At 58.2% G+C, this 23,451-nt stretch overlaps 2 protein-coding genes across 5 annotated transcripts; both read left to right on the top strand.

The window, feature by feature from the left end:
* Window positions 1-1,888: 1,888 nt before the first annotated feature.
* On the top strand, window positions 1,889-13,031 carry DPP3 (dipeptidyl peptidase 3). Its single transcript, XM_043969960.1, has 18 exons — window positions 1,889-1,964; window positions 3,296-3,570; window positions 3,843-3,932; window positions 4,157-4,294; window positions 6,074-6,148; window positions 6,248-6,341; window positions 7,207-7,337; window positions 7,432-7,562; window positions 7,658-7,716; window positions 8,102-8,296; window positions 8,676-8,788; window positions 8,863-8,955; window positions 9,751-9,813; window positions 10,007-10,131; window positions 10,330-10,450; window positions 10,794-10,973; window positions 11,559-11,721; window positions 12,496-13,031. The coding sequence occupies exons 2-18, from the start codon at window positions 3,301-3,303 to the stop codon at window positions 12,666-12,668; spliced, it is 2,214 nt and encodes a 737-aa protein (XP_043825895.1). The 5' UTR covers window positions 1,889-1,964; window positions 3,296-3,300; the 3' UTR covers window positions 12,669-13,031.
* An 83-nt stretch (window positions 13,032-13,114) lies between these two features.
* On the top strand, window positions 13,115-22,610 carry BBS1 (Bardet-Biedl syndrome 1). Of its 4 annotated transcripts, none has more exons than XM_043969961.1 (17): window positions 13,115-14,295; window positions 15,339-15,415; window positions 15,565-15,599; window positions 16,563-16,835; window positions 17,658-17,704; window positions 17,794-17,832; window positions 18,658-18,730; window positions 18,817-18,948; window positions 19,078-19,184; window positions 19,283-19,403; window positions 19,518-19,676; window positions 19,824-19,893; window positions 20,054-20,212; window positions 20,464-20,597; window positions 21,387-21,521; window positions 21,632-21,718; window positions 21,837-22,610. In XM_043969961.1, exons 1-17 carry the CDS (start codon window positions 14,159-14,161, stop codon window positions 21,909-21,911), a joined length of 1,860 nt encoding a protein of 619 aa, XP_043825896.1. In that variant the 5' UTR covers window positions 13,115-14,158; the 3' UTR covers window positions 21,912-22,610. The 4 variants fall into 4 exon arrangements, 3 of the variants coding, with proteins under 3 accessions (XP_043825896.1, XP_043825898.1, XP_043825897.1); XM_043969963.1 differs by lacking the exon at window positions 13,115-14,295 and adding an exon at window positions 14,337-14,621; XM_043969962.1 differs by lacking the exon at window positions 13,115-14,295 and adding an exon at window positions 14,636-14,993.
* Window positions 22,611-23,451: the final 841 nt, after the last annotated feature.

Genomic DNA, 23,451 nt, shown 5'->3' with positions numbered 1-23,451 from the left:
GGGGGCTAAGGCTCCAAGGGAAAGGAAGGAAAGGGATCCTCCCTGTGTGAGGAGAGGCTGAGAGCCCACATCCCAAACCCACCAATAACCATAGCCCCAGATCCTCAATCTCAGCAGAAGCTGGGCTCTCTCAGCTCTGGGGGTGGCAGCCCCGCTCTGTTCTTGTCTCAGCCCCCCCCAGGCCTGGACGTCCTCCCTTGTTATCTCTACCTGCTGATTTCCTCTGCTGCCTTCAAATCCTGGCTAAAGTCTTACCTTCTGTGGGAAGCCTCTCCCCACACTCCTCCCTGAAAGCGCCTTCCCTCCGAGATTGTCTCTGATTTATCCAGTTTCTTCATTCCTATATAGTTGTTTGCATGTTGTCTCTCCCCATTAGATTGTGAGCTCCTTGAGGGCAGGGACTGTCTTATGTCTTTCTTTGTAACCCCTGCACTTAGTATGTGCTTAATAAATGTTTATTGACTGCCTGGTGCTTGGCACGGGGGAATCCTAAGAGAACTAGAACATGGTCCCTGTTCTCTCCTGTGGGGGCAGATGAGTTGTATCTGGATAAATAGGATGCAAATTTAAATAAAAGGGCCCTAGGGAGGAGAAAAGTGTTGCTATGCAGTAACTTCTAGTTTGCTGGAGGAAGGACAACCATGAGGACGTCGTGGACAGGGGATGGGGGAGGGTAGTGCGGTAAGCCCCCTGGAATCCTGGATGGACCACCTGCTAGCTGTGTGGCACTGCGCCTCAGTTGCTTCCTATGTAAAATGTTGGGGGGGGGTAGACAAGATAGTCCCTTAAAGCTCCAGGTTCCATGGGCCATTGTCTTCTTTGGTTTTGTTTTAACGTCTCTCTGGGAAGACATGAACAGGGAGGCCTCAGGTGGCCAGGTCCAAGTGGGTCCCCGGTCACTCTTGGGTCACCGTAGTTGACCAGACTTGCTCTGGGGTCCAGGATGCTTTATACCCATGCTGCCCCCTGGTGGCCGTGTCACACCATGGCTGACCCATGTCTAGAATAAGGGTAGGAAGGGGCCTCAGAGAGCAGGAGCCAGTCCAAGGCTCAAGGAAATGGGGCTCTTCCACATTTGCAGCTGGGAGGGAGTCCCAGTCCATCTATTTTACAGGGAAGTATCATGTTAATTAATTAACATTAATTAATTAGCCCCGAGAGGATTATGTTAATTAATTAACATTAATTAATTAGTTCAAGATCACTTCAGGCTTAGGGATCAAGGAAGGCTTTGGGGAACAAGAACTACAGAATCCGGGATTAAATCTTCCGTCTGAAGGTCACTGCCGTTGCTGAGCCCCAGTAAAGTGAAGACGTTGAACCAGATCTCTAAGGGACCTTCCAGTCGGTCAGTAAACACGGATTAAGTGTGCCAGGCAATGGGGACTGAGGAGAATGGTGTCGCATCACGTGACTAATTAGTAAATCTCTTCTCCCACCTCCTTGCCTTTGCTGTTCCACCCCACGCGCAAAATACTTTCCTAGCTCCTTTCAAGGGCCACCCCCTACAAGAGGCCTTTCCTGAGTGCCCCTGCCCCCCATTTTAACCCCCTCCCCAATAACTTTGTATTTAATTTGAATTCTTACATGCTATTTCGCCTGGTTGAATGTAAACCCACGAAGGCAAGGACAGTTTTCTTTTTGGCGCCTAGTAGGTGCAGGGGTGGGGGGAGTGAGGGGTCTGGGGAGAAAAGCGCTTGGAGATCCCAGCGGAGAACCGGCCGCGCGAGCCAATCCTCAGCAGCCCAGGCAGCTCGTGCGGGAGGAGGCGGAGGGAGGAAGAAGGAAGGTGGGGCCCGGATTAGGACACGCACATTCATTGGTCTCCGGACATGCCGGTCACGGCGAAGGCGGATCCTGATTGGGGGAGGAGGCGGGCATCGCGCGGCCCCAATGAATGGACAGCCGGAAGCAGGAAGTGAGTGAGGGAGTGAGGGAGTGAGGGAGAGAAGCAGCTGGTACAGGTGAGGGCACCCTGGCGGGGGGCTGCGGGCGGGGTGGGAGGAGAGGGCGCGGAGAGGGGTGCAGGTGAGGGCGAGGGACCCCCGCTTCACCCCCTCCAGGATCTCCTAGCGTAGGAAGGGCTCCTACCGGTGCGGAGCCATCGAGCGCCCTGAGTGCGGGCAGGTGCCAAAACGCAACCGCCCGCGGCCCCGCAGGAGCCCCGCCCCCACTCCCCAGCCTGGGAAACTGAGGCCTGGGGCAGTGCTGGCACTGGAGCCGGCCCGGCCCTCACCAGGATATCCGGGGAAGAAGAAGCCTTTGGGGCGGCTAATCGGGAGCTTTTATTCAGCGCTAACTGTGTGCCCCAGTGGAGCGGGCCCCTGCCCTCAGGGAGGGGCTGGGGGAGATGGGGGAGGCGGGGCTGGGGGCTGCAGGGTCCTCGGCCAGCTGGCCTACTGTGGGGCTGCACGCAGTGCCCCGTGCCAGACTGTGGGGAGGACGCCAGAGGCTCTGCCCTCCTGGTGCTGGCACCCGCCCTGAAGATCAGGGTGCCCTCCCTTAGAAGCGAGACCACAGGCCTGGGGACAGGGCACGTGCCCACCGCGCCCCCCTGTAAGGAGAAGGGAAGCCGGGTCAGGGAGCCGGGAGGGGCTGGTAGAGATGTCCAAGTGCTCTCACACCAGACGTGGCCTGCAGGGGCCAACAGGGTGAGGGGCCAGCCCACATCCAAAAAGAATCACGTGACAACCACCACACCATAACAGCTGCTGGCATGCCGAGCCTGCCTTGAAGTTGGCAAAACGCCTCACCGCCTCCCCTCCCCTGTGCTATTATTTTCCCCTTTTACAGATGAAGAAACTGAGGCAGGCCGGGGTTCAGGGACCCAAGAGGGTCGCCCAACATTCCTGACAAGTGGCCATCTAGCATCTGCCTTAAGGCTTTCATCCCACTAATCTTAGGCAGCTTCTCCTCACGCTCAGCCAAAATTTGTGTTCTTGCAACTGTCCTACTTGGACGTGTTCCTGTATGTAACATTCCCTCCCCATGTGTGGTGCTCTCCCCTCCTCTGGCTCCTGGAATTCTTGGTTCCCTTCAATGCTCAGCTCCAGAGTCACCTCCCCCAGGGAGCCTTCTCTGATGCCCCACTCGTTCATGCCTTCTTCCCCTTCACCTCACATTGTATGTTTTATATGGGTGTGTGTTTGTGTGTGCTCGCTCGCTCGCTCGCGCTCTCTCTCTCTCTCTCTCTCTCTCTCTCTCACTCTCTCTCAGGAATGGTCTCTGTGCTCACAGGGCCTGGCCCAGAGCAGACATTTGATGAATGTTTTCTGTCTCTTCCTCACCTTGGCAGGCACGATGGCAGACCCCCAGTACATCCTCCCCAATGACATTGGTGTGGCCAGCCTTGACTGCCGTGAGGCCTTTGGGCTGTTGTCCCCCACAGAGCGGCTCTACGCGCACCATTTGTCAAGGGCTGCCTGGTACGGGGGTCTGGTGGTGTTACTTCAGACTTCTCCCGAGGCCCCCCACATCTATGTCCTCCTCAGCCGCCTCTTCCGTGCCCAGGACCCCGAGCAGCTCAAAGAGTGTGCCCTAAAGGAGGGTCTCACAGAGGACGAATATCAGGTCTGGCACATGGCATAGACTTGGTTACAGTTATCCTGGCTTCTCTCCCCCAAACCCTGGGTCCTTGCTGTCATCAGGTGGCCGACCCTTCCTCTCCCCTGCCCCCTCCTGTGTACGCGCCCATGTCCCTGTCCGTGCACACACACGCATGCATGCAGCCCTGCCTTTCTTCTAAAGCGCTGCCGGCCAACTTCACTCTGGGCAGACTGTTGAGGGCCAAGGAGGATCCTGACCCCTGGCCCCCTCTCTGACCTGCTTCCCTGCCCCCTCAGGCTTTCCTGGTCTATACTGCAGGGATCTATGCCAACATGGGTAACTACAAGTCTTTTGGAGACACGAAGTTTATTCCCAATTTGCCCAAGGTGAGCCAGGAAGTGGAGGGGGACAGAGGGGCTGATGGGAGCTGTTTGGGGCTCATGGTGCTACTTGGGGGCTGAAGGAGGGGAAGACTAGGGGCAGATTGGGGGATTCCCCCCTCCTGGCCTCTGGAGGGAGGATCTTCTTTAATGGGGGGATGAAGAGTTTGGAAAGTGCCTATGACCAGGCAGGCCTGAACCCAAACCCCACCCCGCCACTTTCAATGCAGGAGAAGCTGGAACGGTTAGTGTTGGGGAGCCAAGCTGCCCAAGAGCACCCAGAAGAGATTGGGGGACTGTGGCAAGTCTGTGGGGACATCATGTTCTCCTTGGAGCCTCAGCAGCGGCACCTGGGCCTGGGAAGTGAGGTGAGAGCCTGGAACTGGGGACTGGGGAGACACCATTGGGCTGGGAGCTGGCAGGACTGGGTCCACTCCCCCTCTGCTTCAGAGAGAGAGAGAGAGAGAGAGAGAGTGTGTGTGTGTGTGTGTGTGTGTGTGCGCGCGCGCGCGCGCGCGTGCGAGCTAGCGTCTACAAGAGAAGCAAAGTCTAGTCAGAACGAGACAGTGTGATGTTTCAGGAGCATGTGAATCCAGCCTCAGTCTCCTTCTCTGTCAGAAATGGGGGTGGGGCTCAGTCAGGGGTTCTTCCCCACCTTGTGTCCTGGACCCCTCTGGCTGTTGGGGGAGCCCAGTATCCTCAGCGTCACATCTAGTGGCTCATGTTTGTGTTGAAGGAGATGCTCGATTTCCGTAGAGGTGAGTGTAAGCAAAGGCGTCGTGCGCTTGTTTGTGGAACCCCAGGTTTGGCTCTCCAGGGTCCAGGACTCTAGGATTCTCACTCCTACCCAAGAGTGGCCCTGGATGGGAGGGAAGCCCAGTGCGTGGTGCTCTCCTCTCCTGTCTAGAAAGTTTCCCTCCTCAGGAGACTTCTGGGGTGGGGGCCTTTTGGGGAGGATGAGGATGTAGAAGACCCAGGGAACAAGGGGAGATGGTTGGGGAGAGAACGACGTGGAGAGAGAACAAGGTGGGACCTGGAGAACTGGGTTGAAGCAGGCCAGACATGGCCTTGTTTACGCCTCTGTTTCCTCATGTGCTGCAGTCCTCTGCAGCTGGAGGGATCAGAAAGGCTCTGCTTGAGCCAAGCTGAAGGACAGGGATTCCGCAGGGATAGAGGTGAAGGAGAGCCTTCCAGGCACGGGGGACAAAGGCACGGAGGGGGGAGGTGACCCAGGGTCAGTCTGGCCAGAATAGGGAGGTCAGGAAGGGCAGAACCAGGCAGGAAAGAGCCTTCATGCCGGGCCAACTAGTTGGCATTTTCCGGGCACGCCCACTTTTTCAGTCCTGCCAAGTGGACTGATCCTTGTTCTCTGGACTCCCCACCCCCCCCACCCCGCCTCCCAGCACGTCCTTCCTCCCATGTCTTTGCCTGGTGACACTCTCCAGGGACTTCCCCCTCCACCATTCCTCCTTGAGCTCACTGTACTGTAGTTGGGGGTGGGTGAGGCACAAGGAAGGGCCCCTAGCCCAACGTGGGAGGAGCATCAGAGTGCTGGGCACATCGAGGGGAGCCTCAGACCTGTTCCCTCCCCCTCCCCCTCTTCTCCCCCCAGCCATCTTTCTCTGCCCTTCTCTCATCTTACTTGGCCTGTGTCCCCTTGTTTACTCTGCTAAGGGTGGGCGCAGAGAGCGATGCAAGGTGGCAGTAATGGAGGGTCTGGGCCCAGGCCTCTGTGGGCTTCCCCGCAGGTCAGCTTCACGACTCCTCCTCTGAGGTAGTCTGAGAGGGAGGGGCCCGTGTGAGCCAAAGGCAGAGGCTTCCCAGGGGCCCTCAGTGATGGTGGCCCTGACATTTCGGGGGATTAAAGGCTCCAGAGGCCTTTACGTGAATCATCTCCCTTCAGTCTCACAGCATCCTCCGAGGTTTGGCCTTGACCCTAGAGGCAGTGGGGAGCATGGTCAGACCCGTGCCCTTCCTGACCCCCCAGGCTGTTGGCTCTCCTCCCCCTCTCCTGCACTGGCTCATCTGTGCCCTGCTTGTACCTCTCTGGCCAGAGCACTAGCTCCCAGTGCTCAGGGGCGTTCCTGTCTTGGCTGTAGCAGGCCCATCACAGTATTGCTGTTGATTGGGGGCATCTTCCCCAGCAGGGCACCACCACATACTTCTCTGAGAACTGCACCTTGGAAGATGCCAAGCTGGCCCAGAGCTTCTTGGATTCCCAGGTAGGAGGCCTGGGAGGACAGATGCCCGGGCTGTGGGTGTGGGTGTGCAGAGACCTCTTCCTCCTTCCCCACAGATACCCACCTTCTGCTTTCTTCCAGAGCCTCAGCGCCTACAACACCAGGCTGTTCAAGGAGACAGACGCAAACGGGAAGCCGTGCTTCGAGGTGCGCCTGGCCTCTACCCTCCGAGAAGGTGAGGGCCAGGGAAGGTGCCTGGGCAGCCTGGAGCTGGCGGGCTGGCACATGGGGAGGGGACCCTGCGAAGCTGCTCCTTGGAGTAGAGAGGAGCCTGCTGCCTCTTGGCCTGGGAGGGCAGGAGCAAGAGGCTGAGGTGGGCTGGGAGTCAGGGGACATGGCCAGGACAGGGCCAGCCCAGAAAGGAAGGCCCCCCCCCCCCACCTTCCCGGCTTTCCTCCAGGTCATTCCCCTATTCCTTCTATAACCTGGGCCTGCCAGCCTGTTGGTATTTGCCACATTCGACCCTCCAACCTCCCATCTCCCTTCTTTTGCCCCAGCTGTGCCTCAACAAGCTTCTCTCCTCAGTTCCACCTCTTAGAGTAGCTAGTTTTCTATAGGTCTCAGTTCAAGCAACCCCCTCTGCAGGAGGCCTCCCCCCCCCCAGCCCCTCGACAGGAGGCCTCCCCCCCCCAGCCCCTCAGCAGGAGGCCTCTCCTGGTGCCCCCCTCCATGCTGGTGCCTCCCCGTGCAGGATTCCTGTGCATTTGGGTCCCATGGGTTCTGAATGTCCTTGTGAATACACACACCTCTCCTCCCTTGAGGACAGGCCTGTTTCACTTTTGAATGCTAATGAATAAGAAAGCACTTACTAGGGCCCAAGGCCCACACGCAGTAGGTGCTTGCGGATGACTGGGCATCTGTCCAGCTTCCCACCTGCAGCTTTTTGCTTCTCGCCTCAGAGATCCCTGTACCCTCCTAGGAAGTGGGGGACCCCAGGCTCTCCTGTGAGCTCCATGAGGACGGGACTGTGCCTTGGAGCCACCCTAGCATCAGCTCTGCACACAGTAGGTACTTTAATGTCACTTTCCTGTTCCTTGTAGAGACCGCCCCAGACTCAGACATGACACCAAAGCTAAAGAGCTATGAGTTTGAGGGCTGCCGATTCCAGGTGACCCGTGGTGACTACTCCCCTCTCCTCCAGAAGGTGGTGGGACATCTGGAAAAGGCCAAGGTAGGGTCCGATTGGGGGGAAGGAGGAGGGTCCTGGGAAGTCCTGGTACCTCCCAGGAGATGGCTGGGACCCCTGTGGCCTCCTTCCCCAACAGGCCTACGCAGCAAACAGCCACCAGGAGCAGATGCTGAGCCAGTACGTGGAGAGCTTCACGCAGGGCTCCATCGATGCCCACAAGAAGGGCTCCCGGCACTGGATTCAGGACAAGGGCCCCATCGTGGAGAGGTGAGCCCCAGCGGGGCCCCCTCCCCGGCCCCCCCCCTCCCCAGGCCCTCCTCCCGCCTGCCCCACGGGCTCCATCACCGCTCTTCTCTCCCCAGCTACATCGGCTTTATCGAGAGCTACCGAGACCCCTTCGGCTCCCGAGGAGAGTTTGAAGGTATCTGCTTGGGGACCTTTGGGTCCAGAGGGCAGCGCCCTGACCCTTTCCCTGACCCCCACCAGCCCCTGGCCAAAGCAGGCTCCTCCTGCCCTCAGGGAGTCCCCAGATCAGCGGGGGAGGTCCTGAGGGATTGTCCTTTGGCCACAGGTTCAGCTGAGAGAGGCTGGTCCAGTGCCCTCCTTTGACAGTGGAGGAAACTGAGGCCAGAGAGGGAGCATGAGCTATCCCGGCACCCAGGGACTCCGCCTTCAGCTTTAGCACGCTGCCTGTGGTGCCCCCTTGTCCCATCCACTGTGTTCCCTGATGCATCTGAGGGACCCCAGAAGTTGGGCTGGGGGCGGGGTGGGGCCTCTCTCCCAGCCCTCCCTTCCTCGGCCCTCAGGGTTCGTGGCTGTAGTGAATAAGGCCATGAGCGCCAAGTTTGAGCGCCTGGTAGAGAGCGCAGAGCAGCTGCTGAAGGAGCTGCCCTGGCCCCCTGCTTTCGAGAAGGACAAGTTCCTCACCCCTGACTTCACCTCCCTCGATGTCCTCACCTTTGCGGGCTCTGGGATCCCTGCTGGCATCAACATCCCCAACTGTGAGTGACCCGACGGGGAGGACGCCCCTCCCTGGCATCCCCGGCCCTGGGGGGAGGGGTATGGGGACGCCTCTGCTGCCCGTGCCTGTGGGACCCTGGTCGGGATCCTGGAGCTTGGGGCCTCAGCTTTTTTGTAAAGTAAGGGGGTCAGACATGGTGCCCAGGGTGATTGTGCTGCCCTGTGACCTCTCCCCATTCTCCTAGCCCTGCTTCCAATGAGACTGTGAGCCCCTAGAGGTCAGGGACTGCCCACTCTGACATTTGTTCCTCTGGCCCCTGTCACATGGTCTGTGTTTCCCCTTTCCTCCCTCCCCTTCCCTCTCCCTCCCTCTTTCCTTTCCCTCCCCCCTTTCTCCCCACCCATGACACTGCCCCCCAGATGATGACCTGCGGCAGAAGGATGGCTTTAAAAACGTGTCTCTGGGCAACGTGCTGGCGGTGGCCTATGCCACCCAGCGTGAGAAGCTCACCTTCTTGGAAGAAGAGGACAAGGTGAGCAGGGTGAGGGCAGTGGGCCTGAGTCTGTGGGATGCCCCAAGGACACAGCTGACCCTTGGCTTCTGCAGGACCTCTACATCCGCTGGAAAGGGCCATCCTTCGAGGTCCAGGTGGGGCTACACGAGCTGCTGGGTCACGGGAGCGGGAAGCTCTTTGTGCAGGTGAGGACCCCAGCAGGGAGCTTTGGATGCGGCAGGCCTCAGTAAGATCATGGATGTGGGTACTCCCTCCGCAAGTGTAGGTAGCAGCCCATCTTCCCTCTCTTATTGTGTGTGATCCACCCAAAAGTGCAGTCCCTAAGACAGGTGGTGCCTGATGTTCCAGGGAAGATGTTGGGGGTTCAGCCCCCAAAGGTTAGCCACCAAATGACTTTGCCTGTGAGGGCGAGCCAGGAGACCAAGGGACAACCATGATGGCCCTCTGTCCCACCTAGTTCCCTTGTGCCTCAGTGGCTCAGGAGCAGGAGAGGAGGCCCCACCTGCCTAGAAAAGGGGAGAACATGAGTGATGTGAAAATCGGTTTAATGGGATTGTATATCTGTAACCTATATAAGACTTCTTTCTGGCTTGGGGAGGAGGAGGGAGGGGAAGGAAGGAGAAGAACTTGGAACTTATGATCTTACAAAAACCAATGCTGAAAACTAGAAAAAGGGAGAGCCTGGAAAAGTCAGAAAAATTGCAGTAGAGAGATGGAGGTGGGGGGCTACTGGTCAGGAGCACCACATACAGTCTTCGTATGTGCTGGCTGTGCTTCCCTGTTCTTGCTTGTTTTGAGGGAGAGGTCAGTGCAGCTAAGAACAAAAGGCCACTAATAGAACTTATTTGGGAAAGAGGGAGGGAGTGGAAGACACTCTCGTGGTCTTCTTGAGCTTGAGCCTATCCTGTAAGCCTTCGGTTTGGGACTGGACATCCCTGGGTGTAGGGATCCCACCCTCCTGTTCAATGGTTCTTCTGCAGGATGAGAAAGGAGCATTCAACTTTGACCAGAATACTGTGACCAACCCAGAAACGGGGGAGCAGGTGAGAGTCAGGCAGTGGGGAGGGTTGTGGAGAGAGGTTACCCTGGGAGCCAAGGGAAGGGAACATGGGGGAATCCTAAAGAGTCCCCCACTGACGGCAGGGGGATTGGGGAGGGGGCAGTGGTTTGGCAGGGCCCCTGGGGCAAGGTTGCTGAGTAATCAGCCACCTGTTCCATCCCCCTGCCCCACCCCAGATCACGAGCTGGTACCGGAGTGGAGAGACCTGGGACAGCAAATTCAGCACCATTGCATCCAGTTATGAGGAATGCCGGGCTGAGAGCGTGGGCCTCTATCTCTGTCTCCACCCCCGAGTCCTGGAGTAAGGATGGGCTGGGCTGGGCGGGACCCGGACCAGGCCTACAAGAGTTATGGGCCAGAGGCTTCTGGGACCCAGACCAGGTCTACAAGGAGTGTGGGCCAGAGGCTTCTGGGACCCGGACCAGGCCTACAAGGAGTGTGGGCCAGAGGCATGGTCAGGGGGCTTAGGTACCACTGAGCTCTCACACGCTTCCCCCAGGATCTTTGGGCTGGATGGTCCCGAGGCCGAGGACGTGGTGTATGTGAACTGGCTGAACATGGTGCGTGCTGGGCTGCTCGGCCTGGAATTCTACACCCCAGAGACATCCAGCTGGAGACAGGTAGGGAGGCCGTGGGATTACGAGTGTGTCTGAGTATGTGAATGTTGTATGTGTGTATACAGTAGATGTGAGGGTGTGAGGTGGGAAGGGGGCACAGCAGCTTTGGACCAGACCAGAACCTGGGAATGGGGGGAGGCAGCTGAGAGGGGAGAGGGGGGAGGTGGGACATGTGTGAGAACTGTTGGCTCAGGGCTGTGACCGCCCACACACTCTGCCCCTCGGTAGCCTCTTGGCCATTCCCCCATCCCACCTCTCCTGGCACCTTGTGGCCCCGGCTAAAGGTGGGGGAGAAGAGGGCATGGGCCCCTTGTTGGAGGCCTCAACAGAATCCTTGTTGCTGCAGGCACACATGCAGGCCCGTTTTGTGATCCTGAGGGTCCTGCTGGAGGCTGGGGAGGGGCTGGTTGCGGTCGTCCCCACCACTGGCTCCGATGGGCGCCCGGATGCCCGGGTCCGCCTAGATCGGCACAAGATCCGCTCGGTTGGCAAGCCCGCCCTAGAACGGTTTCTGCGGCGACTACAGGTACAGGAAGGTGCCCTCTGCATCTCGCCCTGCTCCCTCTGCTCCGCTCCTCTTCTGTCTCCTCTTTGCCCATCACTTAAGCCTCAAGCCAGAATCCACCCAGAAGGGAGGAGGCTGTTACTAGGCAGAAGGCCCCAGGCCCGCCTGCCTGGCCAGGCTGACTTGGGGGTGAGGGGCAACTCTCTGTCCTTGCTGCACACGCTGGCCACTCAGCCTTTTCAGCCTTTCTTCAGGCCGAGGTCACTGTCTCATCTCCCTCTCTCACACCTTTGCCCAGGCCATCCCCCTGGCTGGGCGTGCCCTCCCTCCTCCCTTCTCTTCAGAATCCCTGGTTTGCTAAAAGTCTGTGATTGGCTCAGACTCTGCCAGGGCCGCCCCGCAAATGCCCTGTTTTGTGATACGGATGATGCTCTGTTGTAGGCCCGGTGCTGGGCGCTGGTGCTTAATAAATGCTTCTTGCTCCTGGGTAGGAAGAGTTGGAAAGGCCCTGGATTGGGAGACTCTCTCCCCTGATCTGGACCTCAGTGCCCTCATTTTTAAACTGGGAGCCGGGTGAACCCTGCCATCTTCCTCTCCCTTCCCCAGGTCCTGAAGTCGACGGGAGATGTTGCTGCTGGGCGGGCACTGTACCAGGGCTACTCTGCGGTCACTGATGCTGCCCCTGAAAATTTCCTCGCCCTCCGAGAGACAGTGCTTCTGCGCAAGGAGGCCCGCAAGCTTATCGTGCAGCCCAACACCTGCCTCGAAGGTAGCGCATTTGTGTGCCCTGCCCCTGTCCCTACTCCCCAAAGTTCAGGCCTGAGGCCCAGGGGTTTAGTATTTGGAGCCAGACTTCCTGGGGCACAGAGCCAAGAGGGCTGGGCCCAGCCCCAGACTCAGAGGAACCTCTGGGAAATGGCTTGTGCTGTACCCTGGAGGGAGGCAGGCAGGGCCGTGTCCCCAGAAGGAACGCCAGCCCCAAAGAAGCCCCCTACCCCTAGGTCTGACTAGGGATGGAGTGAGAGACACACAGAGGAAACATTTACTGTGTGTCAAGTGCAGGCCACGGGATTGTGGAACCCACGCATGAGAGTGGATGTGGGCATCCAGCCTCTGCCAAAAGGCCTCCCGGGACGGCAGACCCAGCCCACCATTCCCCAGCTCCAGCTGGGGAGGATTTTTCTTCCCTTGGATCTTGGTCATTCTCCCACTGCTTGGGGCGCTGGGGCCCCTACCTCACAAGGGTTAGGATTAGGCCAGAGAGGACCTTGGAGGCCACCCATCCTTCCCCTGCTCTGGAAGCTGAGACCTGGACAGCTGATGGAGTTGGCTTTGCCCAGGGTCACCAGCTGGCCAGTACCAACACCTGGGTTAGGATTTGAATCCAGGGCTTCTGGACTCTGGGGCCTGCTTTCTTTCTGCTTCTCATTTGTCAGGAGGAAGGTGTGGGCTGTCATGCTCCTGAGGCATCTCCCGGGACTTTGGGCTTGGGGAAAGGTAGGTGGGCACAGGCTCTGCTGAGGGTACTCTCCTCTCTCCCTAGGCTCCCAGGTGCAGCTCCTGGAGTATGAAGCCTCAGCCGCCGGCCTCATCCGCTCCTTCTCTGAACGCTTCCCTGAGGACGGCCCCGTGCTGGAGGAGGTGCTCCTTGGGCTGGCCAAAGCCGACGCCCGCTTCTGGAGGGGCCCCAAAGGAGCCCCGGCCCTCAAGGCCTGAGGAAGATCCCCAGCAGCTCTGCCCACACCTGCTCTCCTCACTCGAGCCCCTCCCCCTCCCTCTGTTAGGGGGCCTCCTGCCCTGGATGTCAAGTTTGTACCCAGTGGGCAGGTCGGGGGTGGCAGCAGGGCCCGGGCCAGAGGGCTGACAGCCATCTATCCGGCTGTGTCCATGGGAGGACCAGCCACAATGGACCCCGGTAGAGGCCAGCGGCCAGCACACCTCAGACAGACAGTAGCTGTTCGGGCCCCTGGGCTGAATCTCTTCTCTTCTGTTCCAGGGATGAGCCCACCCTGCCCACCTGCCTACCTCTCACAGGGTTGTTGTGAGGAAAGTGGCCTTTAAAGAGCTATCAAAATGGCAGCACTGATGGTTGTGTTCTTTCCCCCACATACGTGCCCAGGAGCTGCCAGATCCTGTGGTTTGGGCCCCCAGCAAGCTTTGAAGGGGGTGGAGGAAGCCCAGGCCTTAGAGTTGGGATGGCAAAGCTGTAAGGGCTGCTGGAGGGCCAAGTTGCTGAGCATTTACTAAGTAGCTACTTTGTGCCAAGTGCTAGGGATACAAAAAAAGGAAAAGAGACCCTTGCCCTCAAGGAACTCCCAGTCTAGTGAGGGAGACAACATGCCAACAACTGCATAGCGACACGCTACATACAGGATGGACTGGAGATGGCACCAGGATTAAGGGGGAAGGGCTTCTTGTAGGTGGTATTTCAACTGAGACCTGGAACCTGGGAGATGGACAGGAAGAAGTAGATGATTCCAGGCTTGGGGAGTGGTTGCCTGGAGGAAGGCACAGTTGGGAGACTGAGCTGGGTCACAGGATGGAAAACTGGGGAAAGGAGAGTGAGGTGTTTGCTCAGTTGAGCAAAGGGGCTAACGCTGGCTCCTAGAAGTGGGCAGCCGCTGGAGGATATTGATCAGAGGGACGACTTGGTCAGACCTGGGCATTATACTTGTGCTGACAGCTTAGGAGAGGCCGGGCTGGAATGCGTGGACACTGCAGGCAGGCCTCCCCTCTGGAAGACTGGACAACATCTTGGAATGGCAGCTGGGAGGGGCCTTAAAATTCAGAGCATAGAACAACTGGGAGAGACGGCATAGAATGTGGAATGTCAGAGTTTAGGAGTACTTTACAATGTTAGAGGTGGGGAGGGGGGTTTAGAACATAAGAATGGCACGTAAAAACGGGATGTAGAAGGTGCCAGGTCAGAGCTGGGGGGGACATCAGAACAGGGAATGGCAGCGCCCAGAATCACCTTCCATCCCAGGACAGTCAAGAACCGCCTTCAAACAGGGAGAGACGAGAAGGAGCTAAGTATGCTGACCATGGGGGCAGCCCGGGACCTTCAGCCAGAGAAAACAATTTCAGGGCTGGAGGCAAGCGGTCCCAGGGAGTAGCCTGGGGAAGATCAGAGCAGGCGCATTCCCATAGGACCAGCTGGCGGTTGCTCTGCGGCTGCGCAGGGCGGGCTCTCGGCCGGAACCTTGATGCGCGCTGTTCTCGGCACCTACGGACTGCCGCGAGGAGGGCGCCGGGGCGGGACGGGGAGGATGCGCCCGTTGTCCGGGGCAACGGTTGACAAGATGGCGGCAGACGGGGACTCGGCGGGCAGCCGCGGCGAGAGGTGATCCCCCCCCCCGTCCCCACAGTAGTGCCTGTCCCCCGAACCCCGCCGGTCTACGGAGATGGGGGGGAGGGCAGCGGGTTCTCCCCTCCCCCGGCCCCGCCCTCTGCTTCTGTCCGTTCGTTACCTAGTGGAGCCAAAGTGGGGAGAGCGGGGACAACTCACTCCAGCGCCGTCTGAAGACTCAGTTTCTTCATCTGTTCTGGGGCAGCTCCCTTCCTGGCACGTGGTGAGGCTCGAATGAGCTCCGGACTGCAGAGCGAGCGGCGCAGTCTAGACGCCCGCTTGGTGCTGTTAACATTGTAGCCACGTCGGCGCTTAGAACGGTAACATAGTAGCCAGTGAACCCCGGGGGTGCGAGAGATGGAACGTTGGCCCAGAGAACGTTAACATTGGAGCCAACGAACCCTCGAGGTGCTAGAGGTGGAGTACTAGAAGGTGGAACGTTGGTGCTTAGGCTATTGACAATGTTGTGATACGTAGCATTACATTGTCAGAACAGCAGCAGGACATTTGTTGGAGGCTTAGAACCTTAGAACATCACCGTGTGGAGCATTATAGGGCTAGAAAATAGAGGAGCCTCGGAAGATCTCTGGAGGGGGCAGCTAGGTGGCGCAGTGGATAAAGCACTGGTCCTGGATTCAGGAGGACCTAAATTCAAATTCGACCTCAGATACTTCCTAGCTGTGTGATCCTGGGCAAGTCACTTAATCCTCATTGCCCCGCCAAAAAAAACAACAAAAAAAAAACCCCGAGATCTCTGGAAAAGGTTGGCCACCGTTGCATGATCCAACATAGACTTGATGGTCTGGTCGGATCAAGTGAATGAAGTCTCCACCCCCGAACTGCCTTTCATCCCCCTCTTCCACATGACCAATTCCCCCAATTTCACATCCCTTACTGTCTCTCCTTCCCAGCCATAAGCAAGCACCCAAACCTCACCAGTCCCAGCCCTATCTTCTGCCCTCTCCCAGTGATGCTTCCTACCACCCATTTACACACTGTTCCTCCATGAGATCCCCTTTCATCCTTCCTCTCTCTAGTACTGAAGTCAATTCCAAATGGCTGGACGCCCACTATGACCCTATGGCTAACATCCACACTTTCTCTGCGTGCCTGGGTGAGTCTTCTCTCAGTGCTTGCTTTAGCCAGTCCTAGGAAAGTGGGCAGAAGGGCACCCTGCATAACCAGCCTGAGCTTGGCTCTGGGCCTTTGCCCTTCTGACCCTGCTCTCCCCTCCCCCCCCTTATGAACCATTCTGTTTTCTAGCACTTGCAGATCTCCATGGTGACGGCGAGTACAAGGTGAGCAGCTAATGGGATTGGATGGGAAAACTGGGGGTTGGCGAGAGACCTGGTGCCCAGCCTCGAGCTTCCTGGTTGCTTAATAAGCGCTTGTCAGATTCGGGATCAGCCTCTGGCTCCTTGGAAGCCCCGAAAAAGCTACAGAAATTTCAGGGCAATCAGGGTCCTCAGCCAGCTGTGGACCAGCTAGTGCAGGATCACTGGGATCGCAGAACTTTGGAGCTAAAGGGAAGCGAAGCAATCATCAGTCCAAGCCCTTCAGTTTGCAGCGGTGGAAGCCAGGCTTAACGAGAGCTTAAGAGATTTGCCCCATGTCACAGCAAGGTGAACGTGGGTCACGGAATTTAGAACCTAGGATCTGGCCCTGCCAGAGTGTACAGGGACTTCTGACTTGGAAGGTCCTCACGTTTAGAGAGCCAGGGACTTCTGACTTGCCCAGCCCACCACATACGCTCGAGGTTTCACAGCTGGGGGATTCCCTTAAAGATGACATGTGGGTAAAAAGTTCATTCAGGGGGGCAGCTAGGTGACAGAGTGGATAAAGCACCGGCCCTGGAGTCAGGAGGACCTGAGTTCAAATCCAGCCTCAGACACTTGACACTTACTAGCTGTGTGACCCTGGGCAAGTCACGTAACCCTCATTGCCTTGCAAAAAAAAAAAAAAGTCCATTCATCTCTGAAACCAAGTCCCTCCCCCACCACAGCCCTAGCACCTGTTGGAGCCCAGGGGTCTGTGTAAAGCCTCTGAGGGGGCCTAATAAAGAGGCTTCATCAAGCTCTTTGCTCGGGAAATAGAGAAGCCAGATGGTGCTTGGCCTCAAGGAGCCCTTGATGGCTGTGGTGGGGGGGGGGAAGGGGAGAGGGGGAGATAATGTACAAGCACAGGCCCAGCTGCCAGTCAGAAGGGCATGTCCTTTCTTAAGGGGCAGTGGCATCTTTACACCTGGACCCTTTTCCTCACAGCTGGTAGTGGGGGACCTGGGTCCTAACGGGCGGCAGCCACGACTAAAGGTGCTCAAGGGACCATCAGTGCTGACTGAGAGCCCACTGCCCGCCCTGCCATCTGCTGCCACTGCTTTTCTCATGGAACCCCACGAGCCTCGGACCCCAGCACTGGCATTGGCCTCTGGCCCCTGTGTGTACATCTACAAGAACCTGAGACCCTACTTCAAGTTCAGCTTGCCTCCCCTGCCTCCTAATCCCCTGGAGCAGGATCTCTGGAACCAAGCCAAGGAGGTGGGCGCGGGGGAGCAGCTGGATTGGTGATGCTGGTAAAACATCGGGAGAGAACAGTCCAGAAAGAAACAAAAAGAGGAAAATGATGGTTTGGGGGTGGAAGGGGAGCTGAAACTGAAGGAGGAAGGAGATCCCAGCACAGGGATCCCTGGCCATTTGATTCCATTCATGATGCTTAAGCCAACAAGTGAGAGTCCCAGCCCTCCTTGGGGGTGTGTGTGGGGGGTGGCATTCCTAGCTGGGTATCACAACTAGTATAACAGGGCACCCTGTGAAGGAGAGGCTATGACATCTATCTGGGGCTTCCTCTGTCTCCTCCCCATCCACAGCCCTCAGCTTGACTCCCCTCAGGCTGGTTCTTTGCCTTGTTTCTTCTCCCTTCGGCTCACAAAGCCCACCTTTTCCAGCATAGCCAGAGGGGGTACGGCATGGCAGGGGCATGGTCATGCCCCTTGGAGGTCTTGCACTTGTAGGGAGGACTAAGGGACACTAGCTGGCCTCAGCCCGGTTCTAAGGTGGAGATGGGGGAAAGAAGAGACAGTTTTAGCCTCTGAGGGAAGTGAGTGCTTTGAATGAGAAAAGTGGAGGTGTAGGGAGGGATGAAGGGAAACCTGTGAGGAGAAAGGGGTGAACAGAAGAGGGTTTATAAAGGATGAGAAGGGTAGGGCTACTGGATGGGGCAGGGCCATGGTTAGGGGGCTTTGGGGGGTAGGGTAGGGTACCATGCTTGTGGACAGAAAGGCTGTATTGCTTTGTGTGACCTGAGTGGTCATCCTCTCTGGGCCAGCCCCAAGCTGAGGAGTCTTCTCTCTTTTGGTACAGGACCGGATTGACCCTTTGACCCTAAAGGAGATGCTGGAGGGGATCAGGTGAGAAGCCTCTCCTTGTCACTGCCTTTCTCTTTGCTCCCTGGTCTTTGTTCTTTCACCCACATGACCTGAGTGTCCCATCCTTACAGGGAGAAGGCCGAGGTGCCTCTGTCTGTGCAGTCCCTCAGGTGAGGCCCCTTCAGAGCCCAGAACAAATCCTTGAAAAGCTCCTACTGTGTGCAAAGCCCTGGACTCCACCCTGGAGGTCAATGCAGCTTAGACATCATAGAATTAGGGCACTGACGAGGACCTCTGTTGCTGTCCTGACCCATCCATCCATGAAAAGAATCCCCACTTTCATGAGTCCCACAAATGGCTATCCTGCCCGTGCATGTGGTTCCTACCTGCTTGGAGTTCAGTGCCTAGTGGGGGGATGACAGTGGCCCTAATGACCATCATCTGTGAGGGTCGTGGGGCAGTGGAAAGAGGGCCACACTGGCACTTGGGAGAGACGTGGGCTCCGGTCCCCACCCTGGCACTCACCCCCTTCACTCAACGGGCCCCAGCTTTTTTCTCTGTAAAACGAGGGTTCATAGGAACCTATATGTAGCTGGCTTCTGAGCTCCTAAGTTTTGATCTTAGTATGTTCTGTAAACCTTAAAATGCTGTGTAAATGTCACCTGTTATAGAAAGCCCAATGCAAAATGAGGCCCCTCTGAGCTGGGAGGTACCAGCTCCCAAGATCCAGAAATGCTCAAGGAAGAGAGAGGCCCTTCTGTCTCTTGTCCAGTTCTGGGATATCTGAACTGCATTGTTCCCACCCTGGGGGGAGGAAAGCAGGGGTGCAAGGGGGAGGGAGTCACCCACGGTCACCCAGGGGGTGTGGTCGGACCTCCAAGCCCTGGGAAGCGGGGAGGGAGGGGACCCACTGCCTCCAAGACCTGGAGAGGGTGTGGCCAATGGGGGCGTGGCCTCAGCAGAACCAGGATGTCTGAGAAGCATTTGATACTTAGGTTCTTACACCTGGAGCTGGGAGAAATGGGAGCCTTTGTTGCCCAGCATAAAAACCAGCCCATCAAGCGACAGGTACAGACAGCCCCTAGTCCCACCCCTCCTCCCCGCCTAGCCCAGCTCTGCTCCCGGCTCATGACTGACGGCTCGTTGGCCCCCAGACAGTCATCACGGCCATGACCACTCTGAAGAAGAACCTGGCTGACGAGGATGCCGTGTCCTGCCTGGTGCTGGGGACCGAGAACCGGGAGCTGCTGGTGCTGGACCCTGAGGCCTTCACCGTCCTGTCGAAGGTCAGCTTGGTTGACCTGGGTGGAGTGGGGGGGAGCTGCCAGGAAGGGTCCCCGTGGGGACGAGGCAAACAAGGGCAGAGATGGGGTGAGCCCCAGGGCCCAGCAGGACAGTGATACCTTTCCATCCAGATGAACCTGCCCAGCGTCCCCGTGTTTCTGGAGGTGTCGGGACAGTTTGATGTCGAATTCTGGCTCACGGCTGCCTGCCGGGACGGCAACGTCTACATCATGAGAAGGTGCCAGGGCTCAGATGGGGTTTGAGGAACGTCAGGGTTAGGCAGGAGGGAACCGAGAGGAGGGCACTAGGGACCCATTGATGTCTGTGTGTCTGCAGGGACTCGAAGCGCCCCAAATACTGCATCGAGCTGAGTGCCCAGCCTGTAGGGCTCATCCGCATCCACAAGACGCTGGTGGTGGGCAGCACCCAGGATATGCTTCACAGCTTCACTCACAAGGTGCCAGCCTCCAGGGCCCCAGAACATCCTACCCCATCTGTGCCAAGTCCCACCTCCCCCTGCCACCTTCCCTGATCTCAGCTGCAGCTTTCTGACCCTCTGGCTCACCTGCAGGGGAAGAAGCTGTGGACGGTGCCCATGCCAGCGCCCATCCTGACAATGAGTCTCCTGGAACAGCGCTCTCGAGGTCTACAGGCTGTCATGGCTGGACTGGCCAATGGGGAAATGCGCATTTACCGGGATAAGGCCCTTCTCGACATCATCCGGACCCCGGTGCGCCCTCAGACTTCGGGGTTGGGGGCCCCCTTTGGTTCTTGGCCGCATCCACACCCTCAACCTGGGTTTTTGTCCATGCATCTCACACCCACCATCTCCCCTACTCCTGCCCCAACCTTCCCCATCCTCGGTGTCTTCCCCCAGGATGCCGTGACCAGCCTCTGCTTTGGCCGCTATGGACGAGAGGATAACACCCTTATCATGACAACTCGAGGTCAGGGGGAGAGCACGACCCTGGGGCATGAGTGTGTTCAGAAGAGGGGGTGGGACCCATAAAGCCTCTTCAACGGGAGGCTGCTGGCAGCCTGAGATCGGGCCATGGGGGAGGTCTGTTCTCACTCCCCCAGGTAGTTGGGCCCCTCTCTCTCCATTAGGTGGTGGCCTGGTTATCAAGATTCTGAAGAGAACGGCAGTATTTGGGGAAGGGGCTGGTGAGGCAGGGCCCCCCCCAGCCCAAGCCCTGAAGCTCAATGTGCCTCGAAAGACCAGACTCTACGTGGACCAGACTCTGCGGGAGCGAGAGGCCGGCACAGGTGAGGCCCAAGGCCCAGCCTCCCCCCAGTCATGCAGATATTCTCAGCAGTCCCAGGTTTCAGGGAGAGGTGGGGGTACATCCAGCACTCTGTGGGCCCCCACCTCTGCCTGGCCTCTTCTGACCCCTCCCCTTTCCACCCTTTGCCCATGTTCCCGGCCTCTGGGTCCCGTTCACGCTCCTCCCAGAACCCCCCAAAGCAGCAGTGTTGGGCATCTCAGTGCCATCCCACCCCCTCATGCCCCTCTGCAGCCATGCACCGAGCCTTCCAGATGGACCTCTACCTGCTCCGGCTGCGGGCCGCTCGAGCCTACGTGCAGGCTCTGGAGTCCAGCCTGAACCCCGTGTCCACCAGCCTTCGGGAGCCCCTCAAGCTGCATGCTGTGGTGAACCAGGGCAGGGGAGGGGGTGGGGGGCAGTGAGCTTAGGCCCCTCCATCAAAGTCTTCCCCAGTGCTTCAGCCAGCCACCAGTTGTGGGGGGCCCTGGGCTGCCGGTCCCACCCTTGGGCAGGTTTCACCCAGGGAGGGCCTCTGCCCTCACGGTGACAACTCCTGGAGTACATCCACCAGGACTGAAGGCAAATTTAAGGCTGAGGAGGCCCCATCTTAAGAGGTGCTGACTCTTAGGGAAGCAGGGATATCTGGCCCTAAGGATCCCAAGCAGCAGCTGGAGGGAGAGTGCATACTGGACCAAGAATCCTAGGAAATGCTGTGTGACCTCAGGCCAGTTACATGCCCTCTCTGAGCCTCATCTGTAAAATTGGGATTATCAAATCTCCCCCCCCCTTCTAGGACATGAGGATCAGATGGAATGATAGGGTAAGGAGAGCACATTTATGCTTATGATTAGACATTGAGGCAGTAGAGTTCAGTGGAAAGAGCACTGGCCCAGAAGCCAGAAAGAACACCTGTCCTGGCTGTGTGACCCTGGGCAAGTCACTGAACTTGAGTGTGGACCAAGAATCAGTTTAGGCTTTGTCACAGCAAACACTGCCCAACAAGAGCAGCCCTAGGAGGTGACGAGGTGTGGAGGGTGTGGAGCCCGGCTTGAGGGGCATCATGGGTGTGGCCTGATGCCTCAACTCGGGAAGGGCATGGCGGATGGTGGCAGGAGGCCCAGTGTGTCTCCCTTGGTCCTCTGAGCCCAGTTCTAACAACTCTGCGCCTCCCCCAGGTTCAGGGCTTGGGGCCCACCTTCAGGTTGACGCTTCATCTCCAGAACACTTCTGCGATCCGCCCTGCCATGGGTCTGCTGGTCTCCTTCCTGTACAATGAGTCCCTCTACGCCCTGCCCCGGGCCTTCTTTAAGGTGGGAGCCTGCCGGAGGCCTCCACCTCCAGCAGCCCTTTCTGATGCCTTTGTGAGCTCCAAGTGCGAGCTAACTGGGATATCTATCAGACAGTCTATCCCCCTCCCCAGGTTCCCATGCTGGTACCAGGACTCAGCTACCCCATGGAGACCTTCGTGGAGTGTCTCAGCGATAAGGGCATCTCAGACATCATCAAGGTGGGTCGAGCTGGGGCACCCCAGGGACCTCGGGACTGTTACCAGCTCTGGGCCTCAGCAGCTGCTCTGCCTCCCCTCCCCTCCCACCCAGCCTGACATGGAGGCTTCTCACCCCCAGGTCCTGGTGCTTCGGGAGGGCCAGAGTGCACCCCTGCTGAGTGCCCACATCAACATGCCTGTGATAGCCGCCTGAGCCCAGGGTGGCTGGGAGCAAGCACTAGTTAGGCAGCAACCTTGATGCGGAGGCCAGCCCCGTGAGGGAGCTTTGGAGGCAAAGACACTGAGCCCACCCAGCTCACAGCAGCTCCTCCCCAGGACTTCTGGAAGCGTGTGTGTGTGTGTGTGTGTGTGTGTGTGTGTGTGTGTGTGAGAGAGAGAGAGAGAGAGAGAGGTCTTCCCCCTTTCCCCGAGGCCTGGCATCTATTGTCATTAGCTGAGTGAGGAGCCTCCAAGCAGCCCTGTGTCCTCCCCTATCAGGATAGCATCCCCATAAAGGGTCAGAGGCCCCTGGCCCATTTCCAGCCCTCCCTGCCTGTGCGTCCCTTCCCCGTTCTGGGTTTTGCCCTGATGGGCCCCGAGGGCCCCTGTAGCACCAGATAATCCTCTGATGGCTCCTGGGGGTGCTGGGCCCAGCATGCCCTTCCACCATGGGCTGACCTCCAGAAGCCTCAGGACCTTGGGTGGGGGGGAGAACCAGAGGCAGCAGAAAGCATCTTCCTCAGCCTCGGCATCAAACGGCAAGCAATGATTAAGCACCTTTGGTGTGCCTGGCCCAAGGAAAGAGCCCCTGCATCACCCCCACGGCAGGGCTTCTGCCGGAGGAGGAAGTGGGGCTCGGGTAGGCCACCCTGCAGAGCTTTAGAGCGAGCCAATAAAGCCCTTGTGCTAAACACCAGCGGAGAAATGTGTGATCTTTGTGACCATGTGTGACACTGAGCCAACCCACCAGCTAGTCTGGGCTCACATCTAGAGACAGCCAGGGGGCAGCACAAGGCAGAGTGCTGGGCCTGCAGTCAGGAAGACCCTGGGCAAGTCACTGAACCCCTCAGCCTCCATCTCCCTACAAAGCAGGAGAGGGCAGTGCAAAGAGCCAGGCCCTGGGTTTGAATCCCAGCTCTGCCGCTCACAGCTCATGTGACCTCGGGCCGACCCATCCCCTTTCTGAGACTGTTTCCTGACCTGTCAGTGAGTCAGAGGGCCTCTGAGGCCGCAGGTACCTCAAATGTCTGTGATTCAAGTGGACAGTAACCCAGCCCTTGCCCGAGAACTGTCCCACAGGGCCCCTGGACCTCAGCCCCGTCCTGGAGCCTTCAAGGTCTTGAGGCTCCACCAAGATGAGTCATTGGCTCACCATGAGTTCCCAGTCTGCCTTAGGGACGTCGCTGCGCAGCCTGGGAACCCCCAATAAACTCCCTCTACCAAGTCAAACCCACAAGGCCCAGAACACAAGTGGGGGGCCTGGGAACACTGAGGAGTTAAACAGGAACCCAAACCTTCCTCTCTTCAGGGAAACCTGTACAAGAACACTGGGCCGGCCGGCTGGCCTGGGTGGTGGGGGAGCCTGGGGGAGGCCTGATCTGCAGTGCAGGCCATCCCAGAGGCCCCAACCCCGTGTGAGTCACACCTACCAGTGGGGGGGGGACAATTGCTTGAGGCAGGGCTCACGCCCCCCACCCCTGCCAGTCCCCTTCCCCTCGCTGTTCCCCCAAGCCAGGCAAGTAGGTGCCGCCCCA

The sequence above is a fragment of the Dromiciops gliroides genome, chromosome 6 (assembly GCF_019393635.1).
Source record: "Dromiciops gliroides isolate mDroGli1 chromosome 6, mDroGli1.pri, whole genome shotgun sequence".
Classification (NCBI taxonomy): Eukaryota; Metazoa; Chordata; class Mammalia; order Microbiotheria; family Microbiotheriidae; genus Dromiciops; species Dromiciops gliroides.
The sequence above is the reverse complement of the archived record's forward strand: the minus strand, read 5'-3'. Positions and strand labels throughout refer to the sequence as shown.